The sequence below is a fragment of the Lucilia cuprina genome, chromosome 4, assembly GCF_022045245.1.
Source record: "Lucilia cuprina isolate Lc7/37 chromosome 4, ASM2204524v1, whole genome shotgun sequence".
NCBI classification, from domain to species: Eukaryota; Metazoa; Arthropoda; class Insecta; order Diptera; family Calliphoridae; genus Lucilia; species Lucilia cuprina.
In genome coordinates, this window is record NC_060952.1 from 68,482,000 (window position 1) to 68,494,613 (window position 12,614).

Consider the following 12,614-nt stretch of genomic DNA (forward strand, 5'->3'; position numbering starts at 1 on the left):
GGTATAGCTAGTAAATAAACAATTTTATTTGTTTTGTTTTTATGTTATTGATAAGAAAATGCTTAATGCAAAATTTTTTAGAAACTGATTTTCTGCAAAATGTTTTATATGAAGGATATAGCAAAACTTAGGGAAAGGATTTGTTTTTAATTTTTAAGAATTTTTTATTCATCCCTGTATAATTTCTCACACAACTTTTGATCTTGCTCTGTTTTGTTGTTATAAACAATATATGTATTTGCTTCCAAAATCCCACTTTCTGATCTCTCGGATTCCGTTTTTATTGTAATGTCGAATATATTCGACAAAACTACGGAAAGGGTTAAAATCGTTGAAAATTTTAAAACTAAACGTAGTTGAAAACTTATCTGGCTTACAGTTGATTTTAAGCCGCGGCCGACATATTTAGTGCCAGTCGCCGCCGCCGTTAATATTTTTCGGCGCAGGGCTCTGCTCTCTTGTCTTGGCCGTATTAGAAATTTTCAGCTTTCTTGAGGAACACGACAAGTCCCAATTTAGATAAAATGAGGAAATGAGGATTCACTACTTTTAATGTATCTTTCGCCACATTTTGTAAAAAAGCAATTGAAATAATAATACAAAGGAAAATAGAGAAGGAGGTAAGTTATTTTTCTTTGAATATAAACAATACAATGATACAACCATTGTTTTATTATGAACAATACTTTATTTATTTTTCGTTTAGTTTGTCCAAAAAGTAATATTGGTTTGGTCTAACGGTTGATTGTGTTTTGGTGTCGTGTCAGGAGAAGTTATTGATGTATGTATGATCTAATGGATAACAATTATAACCGTATGCCACCAACACATCCGAACAGCAATGGTGCAGTAAGTTCGGGTGAGCACCTGGGCGGCAGTGCCACCCAGCAAAAAGCACCACGAAACTTTAAGTTGCTTTCGGATCCAGCAATTACGAAAGGCGCCAATAAATTGTACCGTTTCGATGGTGTAGTTCCAAACGATTCTACTTATCCCACGGTTATGCCTCGAGATCCCCGCAATCCTGTGGTGCGCTTACGGGCAAGACCAGTTGAACCAATGGTGTTGTCTGTTCCTAGGTACAAAATTAATAAATGGAATTTTTGCATATAAATTACAATTTTTATCTTAAATAGGCTAAAAATCGACCACAACTATGTTGGTAGTCCGCCGGCCATAGAAATAACAATGACAAATTTAAATGATAACATCGACAAGCAATTTTTGGCGCGAATGCTTGATAAATGTGGAGTATATGATGAGATTGTCATTCACCATCATCCGACCACAAATAAACATCTGGGAATAGCAAGAATTGTATTTGAAAATGTAAAGGCTGCCCGACAATGTATTGAAAAATATCACCAGAAATCGGTGATGGGGAAGGTAAGACATATTATAAAATGAATATAATTAAGATGTATAATTGTGTATTTACAGATTTTAAGCGTTTTTCACGATCCATTTGGTACTATTTGCAAACAAACAGTAGAAAATTTAACATCAACGAAACCAAAGCTTTCGACTGCCACAAGCACCGCTACAGGAGTTACTACTGGTGCACCACCTTTACCAAATACTGAGCTAGATACACATGCTGCAACAATAACATCAACAACGACCACTGTTGCTCATTTGGAATATCAACATGAATATATATCGCATGTGTCACAGGATGGTTTTGATGCAACAGTAGCAACTTATCAGCATTCTTACCGGTCGGAACGTGAATATGAAAGATTTAGTCATAGCCGAACAGACAGATACGTTGAAGAAGATAGGACTTCGTATCGTGATAAGCGCAAAGATCGAGCACAAAGTCGTGAAAGATACGGATCTTTATCTGTTGGTCAACGCCATGACAAAGATAGGTCGAAACACCATCACCATTATCATAAACGTGACCGTTCTAGAGAACATAGTGACGAACGCGGCTGTATAAGTGTCAGACGCGATCGAGATCGTGATAGAGTGCGTGATTATGAAAGATCGCGAGATCGGGATCGCGATAGACGTGACCGTGAACGTGACTATCGCGAAAGAGACCGAGAAAGGTCAAATGATCGAGATCGTGACCGCGATCGCTCGGTTAAGGCACGTGGAAGTGAAAAGTACAATTCAACGTCACGGTATTCTCGGGATTATGTAGACACATCTTCGAGTGGTGCAGCTCCAAAACCTTATCCATCTCCTAGTAGTACGGTGTATTATCCTCTTCAAACTGGTACGCAGCCCCCTGTACATGTGGTGGGATCTTCCATTCCAGGTGCTTATCCGTATCATGCCTATGGATATCCAAGTGATAACAATCCTACTCCTCATATTTGGCCGGGAGGAAATAGATCATGGCCCGCCCATCAACCACCACTGCAACCACAAAGTCAGCCACCTCTGCCACCTCCTCCTCCTGACGGAACACCCGACTGGGATGAACCAGAACCACCTCCCCCCGGTGGATATTCTAGTCAGGATGAAATGGCATCCAGCAATATGAAAAAAGATCGAAAAGAAACATCCACAAGCAATAAATCATCGAAGGAAAATAATTCATTTGCAACGTCAGATAAAACAGATTTAACAACTGAAACGGATTTGGGTAATGTTGATTTAGACACACGCATCGCACTCATGTTCAAGGGAAAATCGTTTGGCAACGCTCCACCTTTTCTACAGATGGATAGTAGTGAATCAGATGCAGAAAAAGGTGCACAAGGTGAAGAAGAAGAGGGTGAAGTAAATTCAGATTCGAATGAGCGGTCGAAACGTTTAAATAAAAAGAAACGTCAAATATCATCTTCAATGTTGAATAGAATAAACAATGTTGAGCACGGGGCAAGTGATATTTCATCCAGTGACGATGAGATTTTGCTTAAAAAGGATTCTTACAGTCCAATATATCCTGGTCATTTGAAACAAAAGGACGACGATCGTATGTCGCTTTCTAGTTTATCGTCCAATGAAGGCGTAAAAAAACAGGGAACCGATAAAGATAAATCTAAACAAAAATCTTCACTGCAGTCATCTGTAACTTCGATGATATCAACATCTGAAATAAGTGCAAGTGTTGCTGCCTATGTGTATCCTCCACATCCATCCTCTAACACTTATTATTATCCTGGAGGAGGATATCCCTCGTATCCATCAGCAGATAGTGCTTCAGCACAGTACCTACATCCCGCCTACATACAATCGTCTTATTTGCCGGGTATTAGCGGTAGCTTGCCCACATTTGGCGCGAATACCGCTTCCTCCTATAATGACCCTTATGGTGATGCATACAAATTTTATCGCAGCGATGGATATTCCACATACATGGGTCACATTTCAAATGTTTACAATGAAGATCCATACAAAAGACACATCGAAGAGGTGGTGAAGAAAGTAAGTGACGAACTTAAACAGATATTAAAGCGCGATTTTAACAAAAAAATGATTGAAAATACCGCCTTTAAAAATTATGAAGCTTGGTGGGATGAACAAATACAAAAAAGCCGTCGGAACAAGAGTGAAAATGAAAAGGCTGCATCTGAAAAATCCTCAGGTATAGTGTCGGTCGGGCTAAATAGTACCACTGCTCCAACGACTAATCGCATAGATAAACCGCCTGATATTAACCAGTTGATTAATAGTCATCGAGATTTATCAGATTTTAATTCGGCATACCCGGCCCTGGGATTACGTGCCTCGATTCCTAAATTGCCGTCCTTTCGTCGAATACGTAAACAGCCCAGTCCTAAATCACAAAAGGCTGACGTTGAAAAACATCTTAGCGATCAAGAGGAAATGGTGCACGGCTCAGATTCCGAAAAAGATGATTCGAATTTAAGCTCAATCGCATTAGCAAACACTAGTAGCAGCGCCAAAGATGCGAAAGACTCCACGAATCAATCTTTCAAAGCAAAAACATCATCCAGCACTCCAGCAGCGAGGGTAAAACGAAAAGGAAGCTCCTCGAGCTTTTTTTCATCTTCTTCATCCAGTGGTGGTGACAATGATGATGAAGATGATGACGATATGGAAGGTGATGCGGACGGAAGTTCAGGGGATGAAGATGAAAGTGCTAGTGAAGATGAATTAAGCTCAATATCAGAAGATGACATAAAAAGCAAAGCTCGCAAAGAAAAAAGTCACCAAAAATCACGGCAGACAATTACAAGAGATCTCTACTCTGACACTGATGATGATGATGGACCCAAAACATCAGTTAATATTATGATACCAACACAGGCTACTACAAGAAATAGCACTGTAATAGAGAAAAAGAGCATATACTCCGATTCAGACGAGGAAACAAAAATATTGGAAAAAGAATCTAAATCGGAAAAACTCAGTCATAAATCGGAAAAACTCAGTTCAAAAGCAGAACTGTTAGCAACAAATGCTTCCGATCTGGAAGACATAAGCAAAGACAGTTCGCTCAGTTTGGTTGAAGATTCACAAGACTATAATGAAACAAAAACACGAAATAATGCTGATCCTAATTTAAAATCAGCCAATTTTAGTGAATCTCAATCAAAAGTGGAAAATACTGAAAAGAAAAATGATCAGAAACAACTCGAAAGCAAGCCCGATCAAAGCCAAAGGAAAAGTGTATTCGAATATGACAGAATATATAGTGATTCCGAAGAAGAGCGGGAATACCAAGAGCGTAGAAGACGTAACACTGAATATATGGCTCAAATTGAGCGTGAATTTCTCGAAGAACAAGAACGAAAATTGCGGGAAGAACAAGATGCTAGTGGAACGAAAATGACACCACCATCAATAAAGGAAGATGATACTTTAACGACATCAGCCGTAAGATCTAATCGACCATCATTATTTGTTTCTCGTAAATCGCTTAGCACTGAAATGCCTGCAACGCCCGATATTACGAAACTTCCCCCTACTCCTGGTGCTCGATTAATGGGTGAACTTGACTTGGTCAGTTGCTCAAATACTGCGGATAAACAGCGGGACAAAACTAGTACTGGAAAGGTTAAAAAAGAAAAGACTGTAACAAACTCCAAGACTGAAACGGGTAGACCTAAGAAAGATTCAAAATCAAAAATTCAAAATGCTCAAGAAGTTCAAATGCAATCGACATCAACAGAGAAAAAAGCACCCTCAAGCGAATCGTCGTATTCCAGTGTATCAGCACATATTACAGCGGATACACCAAATATGACTTCCACGTCAGTCAGTTCAAATGGTTTTGTCGCTAATGAACTCAAAATTCAGGCAACAGTAACCCTTGGTACCATCGAAAATAAAACCGATTCTATCCTCCAGTCTAGAAGAAATCAGTCCAAATCCACCAACGAACTCTTGACACTGAAACCGCGACCATTAGATGCATCCCAAACAGAGGAGGAAAATTATGATATCAAGATGTCGCCTACGTCTTCAGATGGAGGATCCAGTCAAGCTAGTCAAGCCAGTCAAGTAGCATTGGAGCATTGTTACTCTTTACCTCCAGAGGCCGATACATCCAAACCAAAGAACTTGTCACCCATTCTACAACATGGAGAAACAGCTCGGAAAAAGCAACAATATTTGGTTCATGATCACGGAGGGTACGCTACTCCACCTACGCCACGTGCTTCAATTTCCGAAGACTTCGTTCCACCACATATTTCCCAACAGTCCAATACTTTAACATCAGCTAAGCCCGGACCTGGAAGACCCCGTAAAGATTCCGCTCGAACGAAAAAGAAAGAGGACTCTTCGTCGCACCGAACATCTGGGAAACGAACACACTCTTTAGAAATATCCTCTGCAGCAGCATACAACAATTACGCAAAGGCAATGGCAGACTTTGTTCCGAGAGAAATGTTTAAACCGCGTGAGGCCACTGATGAAATGATGGTTCTTTACGAATTTCTTACTCGTGGAATTGATGCAGAAGATATTCAGTATGTACGAAAATGTTATGAAATGCATTTGCAGGAAGACACATACGGGTATGTAATTTTTATTTATTCAAATGTAATACATGTATCCATTTTGGCAAATATTATATTACAAGAATTCTTAATATAAATGAAAACATCCATGTCTCTTAACGACCCCTACAAATGTATATTAAATATTATAGATATAATATGAACAATGTATCCCAAGTATCAGTTGTTACTGATAGTGTAAATGCTGGTTTCGCATTACGAAATTCTTTAGTATAATGTAAAATAATTTAATATGATTTTACAAAAATAATTTTTTTTTTACGATTTTTTAAATTCCATATGTTAATTCATTATTTTTGTAAATTTAAATATTGTTATAATTAAACGTTCGGCTTCTTTAACATAAGCAGCTATTTTTTCGTAATTTTAAAATGATAAGCTTAAACAAAAAAATTGTAACAATATTATTTTAGTTTGTAAAATTAAAAATAATTCTTGTTTATTACTATATAATTTTGGGCTTAAATGTTCTACTCAAAACGGCTGCGATTTTCATAATATTTTAACCAGTTGTATCAAAACTAATTAAAAATTGTTCAATGTTAAAATATTTATTCTTTGGTTAAAATGTTTTCTTTTTCTCATTTTTTAAGAAGTGTAAATGTTTTTAACTGATGATGTAGTATATCTTCCGCATTATATATTATTCAAAGGGGCTTTTGAAAAGCTTTCAAACGATGTATAACCTTAAAAAATTGTGCGCCATCTGGAAAAAATGTAATTTTTAGGCAAATTTTAGAATTTCTCTTTGATTAACTCAATATTTTTTTTATAAATTACTTCATTTATTTTGAACGTTTAGTTATTATATTCACATTTAAATTGAAAAAATATGATTCGTTTTAACCAATTTTTAACAAAATTATAATTTTTCATACGATATACGCACATGGACAAAAGTGATCGTCACCTAACTTCTTTTTGTTTGGAGGTCCATTACGTACAGAAAAAATACAAACACAAAATTTAAGAGTTGGGAAAGATTTTAGAGAACATTTATTTCAGATTAATGGAACAAGAATTTAAGAAATATATAAAATAACGAATTATAATACCACAAATGTTGTTTCGGGGCACTAACATGCATATTTCTTTATTGTTTTTTTTTTTTTTTGCTTGTGGGAATTTATTATAATTTTCCACTATTCTATTGATGTTTCCTTTCTTTGTTGGCTCATTTTTGCAATTTTTTAAGTTTAATTGCTTTAATTACTGAACACCAAGAAGTTAAACTGTGACTTTTTTTACAACAATAACGTTACGCTCACAGACGAGTTTTGTGTAACTGTAACACATATGTAAGAATGTCACTCTCTCTCAAAACTTCAAAACTTTGTCGCGAAAATTTGTGGCTTATAGCACTTTAAAGTATTTTTTATCACTTAACATTATATTTTATTATTTTTTTGCACATTTTAAATGCATTTAATAGCCCGAAAAGAATCTATTTTTTACAAACAAAAAAAAATATTATAATAATATTATAATAAAAACATAATATTTATTTTTTTTTGACATTAAATTTTTGTCGTTGAAATTAAAACTGAAAAAGACAATGTTGTAAATATTCGTATGGTACAAGAAAAAATATTTGAAATAAATGATTTATTTTTTCAATAATGCAAATTAAAAAGCTAAAATACATTCATCTAAAATGTTTATAGATAAATTACGTTGCAAAATATTTAAAGAAATCTTTTAAAATAAAAATTTAAATATAATAAGTTTTTCAATATTTTTAATCTACTTTTTACAACTATTTTGCCTTGAGAATTCTACTAATACATTCATAGAGTTATTAGGTACCGACAGACAGTAGACTCAGGTACAGCGTTTCACTTCTTGATGTACAGTGCTTAATGCTGTGCAGCGCTTAATGCTTGCGACACTTTTCATTTATTTGAAACAAAAAAATAATTTATATTTATTTAATTAAAAGTGAAAAAAGAAAAGTTGTACATTTTCGTATTGAAAATTAAAAAAAGTATTTTAAATACTTTTTATACCCTCCACCACCATCAGTGGTGATAGAGGGTATATAAGTTTGTCATTCCGTGTGTAACACCAAGAAATATTTAAAATTCAGCCAAAATATTCATTATTATCCGGTACAGTTCGGTATTGAAAATGAAAATGAATTGAGAAATTAATGCTTGCTAAAAATGGCCAGAATCGGTTCTTAATTTCATATATATATATACATAAAGCATATATATATATATATATATATATATATATATATATATATATATATATATATATATATATATATATATATATATATATATATATATATATATATATATATATATATATTATATATATATATATATATATATATATATATATATAATATCAGACCTGGGATAAATGCATTAAATGTGTTAATGCATTAACAATTTTTTCTACATTAAAAAAAATTTAAGTTAATGCAAGTTTATTGCATTAACATTAACATGGGTACATTAAATGCATTAAATTTGCATTAACATTAAAATTTTTAAATTTAATGCATTAATTTTACATTAGCATTAAATATTTTTGTAATTAATGCATTAATATTGCATTAACATTAAATATATTTAAATTTAATGCATTAATTTTCCATTAACATTAAATAATAAATAATAAAATTAATGCATTAATTTTTCATTAACATTAATGTATAAAATAATTTTTAAAAATAAGAATACAGCGCTAAAGACCTAGATCTAACTAAATTCAAGTAAAATTGAATGTGTTCAAGTCCTTTCTAATAAGTCCTATACTCGATAATACATATTAGAAGATTAGTATCACCTCCCAGATATTCTTTTTATTTTATATTTTAGCTTATTTTGTTAAAGTCATTTCTAATAAGTCCTATACACGATAATACATATTCCCAGATATTTCTTTTTTAGTTTATTTTGTCTGTGGAATCTTATATAAATATCATATTTAAAACACACAAGTTTGAATGGAATATAGGAGTTATTAGAAAGGACTTTAACCTATTTAATTTTAGTTGTATTTAGTTAGATCGAGGTCTGTTGTGCTGTATTTTTATTTAAGTTTATCAATTTTTATATATATATTAATGTTAATGGAATATTATTGCATTAATTTTATTGCTTATTTAATGTTAATGTAAAATTAATGCATTAAATTTAAATATATTTAATTTTAATGCAAAATTAATGCATTAATTTCAAAAATATTTAATGTTAATGTAAAATTAATGCATTAAATTCAAAAATATTTAATATTAATGGAAGTTTGATGCATTAAATTTTACAAATTTAATGTTAATGCAATAATTTTTACATTAAATTAATTTTGTTTTAATTTAATGTTAATGCAAAATTAATGTAAATCGCCCAGGTCTGATATATATTGTATATATATATATATATATGTATATATATATATATATATATATATATATATTATATATATATATATATATATATATATATATATATATATATATATATATATATATATATATATATATATATATATATATATATATAATATATATATATATATATATAACATTTAGTGCTAGTGAAATATTAATTTAACTAAAAAAATAGTGCACTACCCCTATCACCAAAAATTATAGAAACATAGATTACGCATTCAGTATGTAAAAAAATGTTCGTTCTGCGCATGTACGTCATATCAGCCTAGAACTTGAGAAAAATAAAAGCAAAACATAAACAAAGTGACATTTTTGGAAAATAAAAAAATATTTCAATACAAATAAAATACATAATACAAAAAAAAACTAATTTCGCACGCCTTGGAGTTGTTGGTGCTTTTGCAATTTTTCACAGCGCATTTCATATTTAAAGTATTTCATTTTTTTAAATTTTTACAAAATTTTTTGACGTTTTTAAAATTTTTTAAAATTTTTTTTTAGACGTCAATCACTTTATTTGCTGATGTGACGTAGCACATCGAACACCTGTTGATTTAAACCAAAAAAACCTGCGCAATGCGTAATCTATATTTTTATAATTCTTGCCCTATCACTGCTTATTATCGATACGTTTTTCTTCTTTATGTTATAAATTAGACATGTATTCAGAAAGAAAGTAAAACAATATTTAAAATTTTGTTGAAAAACAATAATAAAAACTGAGTAGTTTTCATACAAAATTTTAAAAATTGTTTTCTTTCCTTCTTTTTGAATACGGCATTATAATATACTTATCCGTAAATTTTATAAAAAGTTTGTATGTAGTCTTGTTAATGTATGTATAGTAATAGAATTAATCTGTTTATTTTCGCTTAAATTAATAAAATTAATTTATTTCGTAAAGAATTCAAATTTGTAATTTTTGTAAAAATAAACAATTTTTTTTTAAATGGGAATGAACAATCGTTTTATACTCGAAATTTTTATAAATATTACAAAAAAAAGTAGTAACATCGTAAATATTTTTCGTAAAGTTAAGCATGGATTATTTTCAGTGTATATTTATAAGGCTTTTGTAAATTTGGTTTCTATATAAAATTAAATTATTTAATGATGGTAATTTATTAATTTAATATTTAGATCAAACAAATTATTTATATATTAATTTTTGCCTTTTTCTTTTCGTTAGATTTTGGCTTAATAATACTCATTGGGTAGATCACTGTGTGACCGACCGTGCATTTGTGCCACCACCTAATAAAAAACGTAAAAAGGATGACGAACTAAAGCGCCACGTTACAGGTTGTGCTCGCACGGAAGGTTATTATAAACTGGATGTACGGGAAAAAGCCAAACATAAATATCATCATGCTAAGGCCAACGTCGAGAACTCACAAAGTGTGGATCGTGCAGATGATCAACAAACTAATCAACACAATAAACTGGTATCAAAAATGCAGGGCATTTCGCGCGAAGCCCGTTCAAATCAGCGTCGTCTTTTAACAGCTTTTGGTTCCATTGGAGAGTCGGAATTGCTTAAATTTAACCAGCTTAAATTCCGCAAGAAACAATTGAAATTTGCCAAATCAGCTATTCACGACTGGGGTCTGTTTGCAATGGAACCAATTGCTGCAGACGAAATGGTCATTGAATACGTGGGTCAGATGATACGTCCAATTGTGGCTGATTTGCGGGAAACCAAGTATGAAGCGATCGGTATTGGAAGTTCATACCTGTTTCGTATCGACATGGAAACCATAATAGATGCCACAAAATGTGGAAATTTGGCACGTTTTATAAATCACAGTTGCAATGTATGTATTCTGTTTATTTAAAATCCAAACTACATATTTATGTTTTTTACCTTTTTTCCTTTAGCCAAACTGTTATGCAAAAGTTATTACGATAGAATCGGAAAAGAAGATTGTTATCTACTCTAAACAACCCATTGGTGTGAATGAGGAAATCACTTACGATTACAAGTTTCCTTTGGAAGACGAGAAAATACCATGTTTATGTGGTGCACAGGGATGTAGAGGGACACTCAATTAGATTGTATGCCGTCTATTCTGCAATGTGGGATTATTATAAATATACATACTTATTGTAATTTTTTTTTTTGGTACTTGCTCATTGTTTTATATAGAAACATACGTAATATTTTTTAATTTCAAATCAATTACACACACTTTACCTCAGTTATATATTTTATAAGCATAACAATGTTGTCTATTTAATGTCGCTTGTTGGTTTTTGACAATTAAAATTGAGTCATCATCCCACATCTACAAAATAATTCGTGAAATTATTCCTTTTATAATTTGACATTGTCTAGCGATGATGTTTAACATGTACGTCGTTTGAGTAGAAAGAACTAATCAAGAAAAATTCGAATTATAAATAAGCTTAAATACGTAAATATTTAATTATTTTATACGTTTACTTTCCTTTTTGAGCCACTGTCATCTGCATTTGGGCTTTAATGAAGGAAACATTAATACGAAGTTAATTTTCATTGTAAATATTTTAGCAGAGCTTTTTTCTTTTATTTGAAATGTTTCAATTTATATACATATAGTAGATACATATATATATATATATATTAAATATTAATTCAATTTTAAGTAAATTTCAAACTCTTTTTTTTATTAAATATAATATTAAACCTTTAATTGCTTAATTAATTTTTTTATTAAATTATAAAACACTAGGCTTTTTATGAAACTATGGTTGCATTAAATATAAAATAATAAACTTTGAAATTAATTTAAAAAAAACAAATACATACACTTACATACATACGATGTAGTCGTTAATATAAAAAATTAAGTATAATTATAATAAAAATATATACACTTGTATGTAAATAGTTTTAAAAACAATAAAAAAATCATCATTTTATTAATAATGTAAGAAAAATATTTCATAAGTTAATAATATACAGACATATTCCCCAGCGTCACTTCCTCTATAAAACACGCAAGTGTCGTATGTTGTTCGATAATGTTAAAATGATAATAGAAAACAAAATAAATCATGTCAAGAAATTCAATGAAGTTTTGTTTTTATTCCATCCTTGTTAAAATGTAAAACTATTTCCAGAAAGTGATTCTGAGGTGTACTTTAAGTGGTGTATAACCAATATTTTTGTGTTTTACAAACATCAGCACAACCGCATAATACTCTCCCCATTATAGTGGTGTAAGGTATAATTAAGTATGGATAACGATGCTCCCATTATCATTATGATTGTATTAATTATT

General features: G+C 31.3%; 1 protein-coding gene across 1 annotated transcript; it reads left to right on the forward strand.

Moving 5' to 3' along the window:
• The first annotated feature begins 448 nt into the window (after positions 1 to 448).
• Positions 449 to 12,403, forward strand: LOC111687085 (histone-lysine N-methyltransferase SETD1). The gene is made up of 6 exons (XM_023449496.2): positions 449 to 620; positions 707 to 1,079; positions 1,137 to 1,386; positions 1,441 to 5,942; positions 10,541 to 11,165; positions 11,230 to 12,403. The coding sequence occupies exons 2-6, from the start codon at positions 784 to 786 to the stop codon at positions 11,401 to 11,403; spliced, it is 5,847 nt and encodes a 1,948-aa protein (XP_023305264.2). The 5' UTR covers positions 449 to 620; positions 707 to 783; the 3' UTR covers positions 11,404 to 12,403.
• Positions 12,404 to 12,614: the final 211 nt, after the last annotated feature.

Bases quoted from the DNA above. Each gene is read 5' to 3' on its own strand.
- LOC111687085 (XM_023449496.2), top strand. From the start codon at position 784: ATGTATGATCTAATGGATAACAATTATAACCGTATGCCACCAACACAT. The intron at 1,080-1,136 runs GTACAAAATTAA...TATCTTAAATAG, and splicing joins ATGGTGTTGTCTGTTCCTAG to GCTAAAAATCGACCACAACT. The intron at 1,387-1,440 runs GTAAGACATATT...GTGTATTTACAG, and splicing joins AGAAATCGGTGATGGGGAAG to ATTTTAAGCGTTTTTCACGA.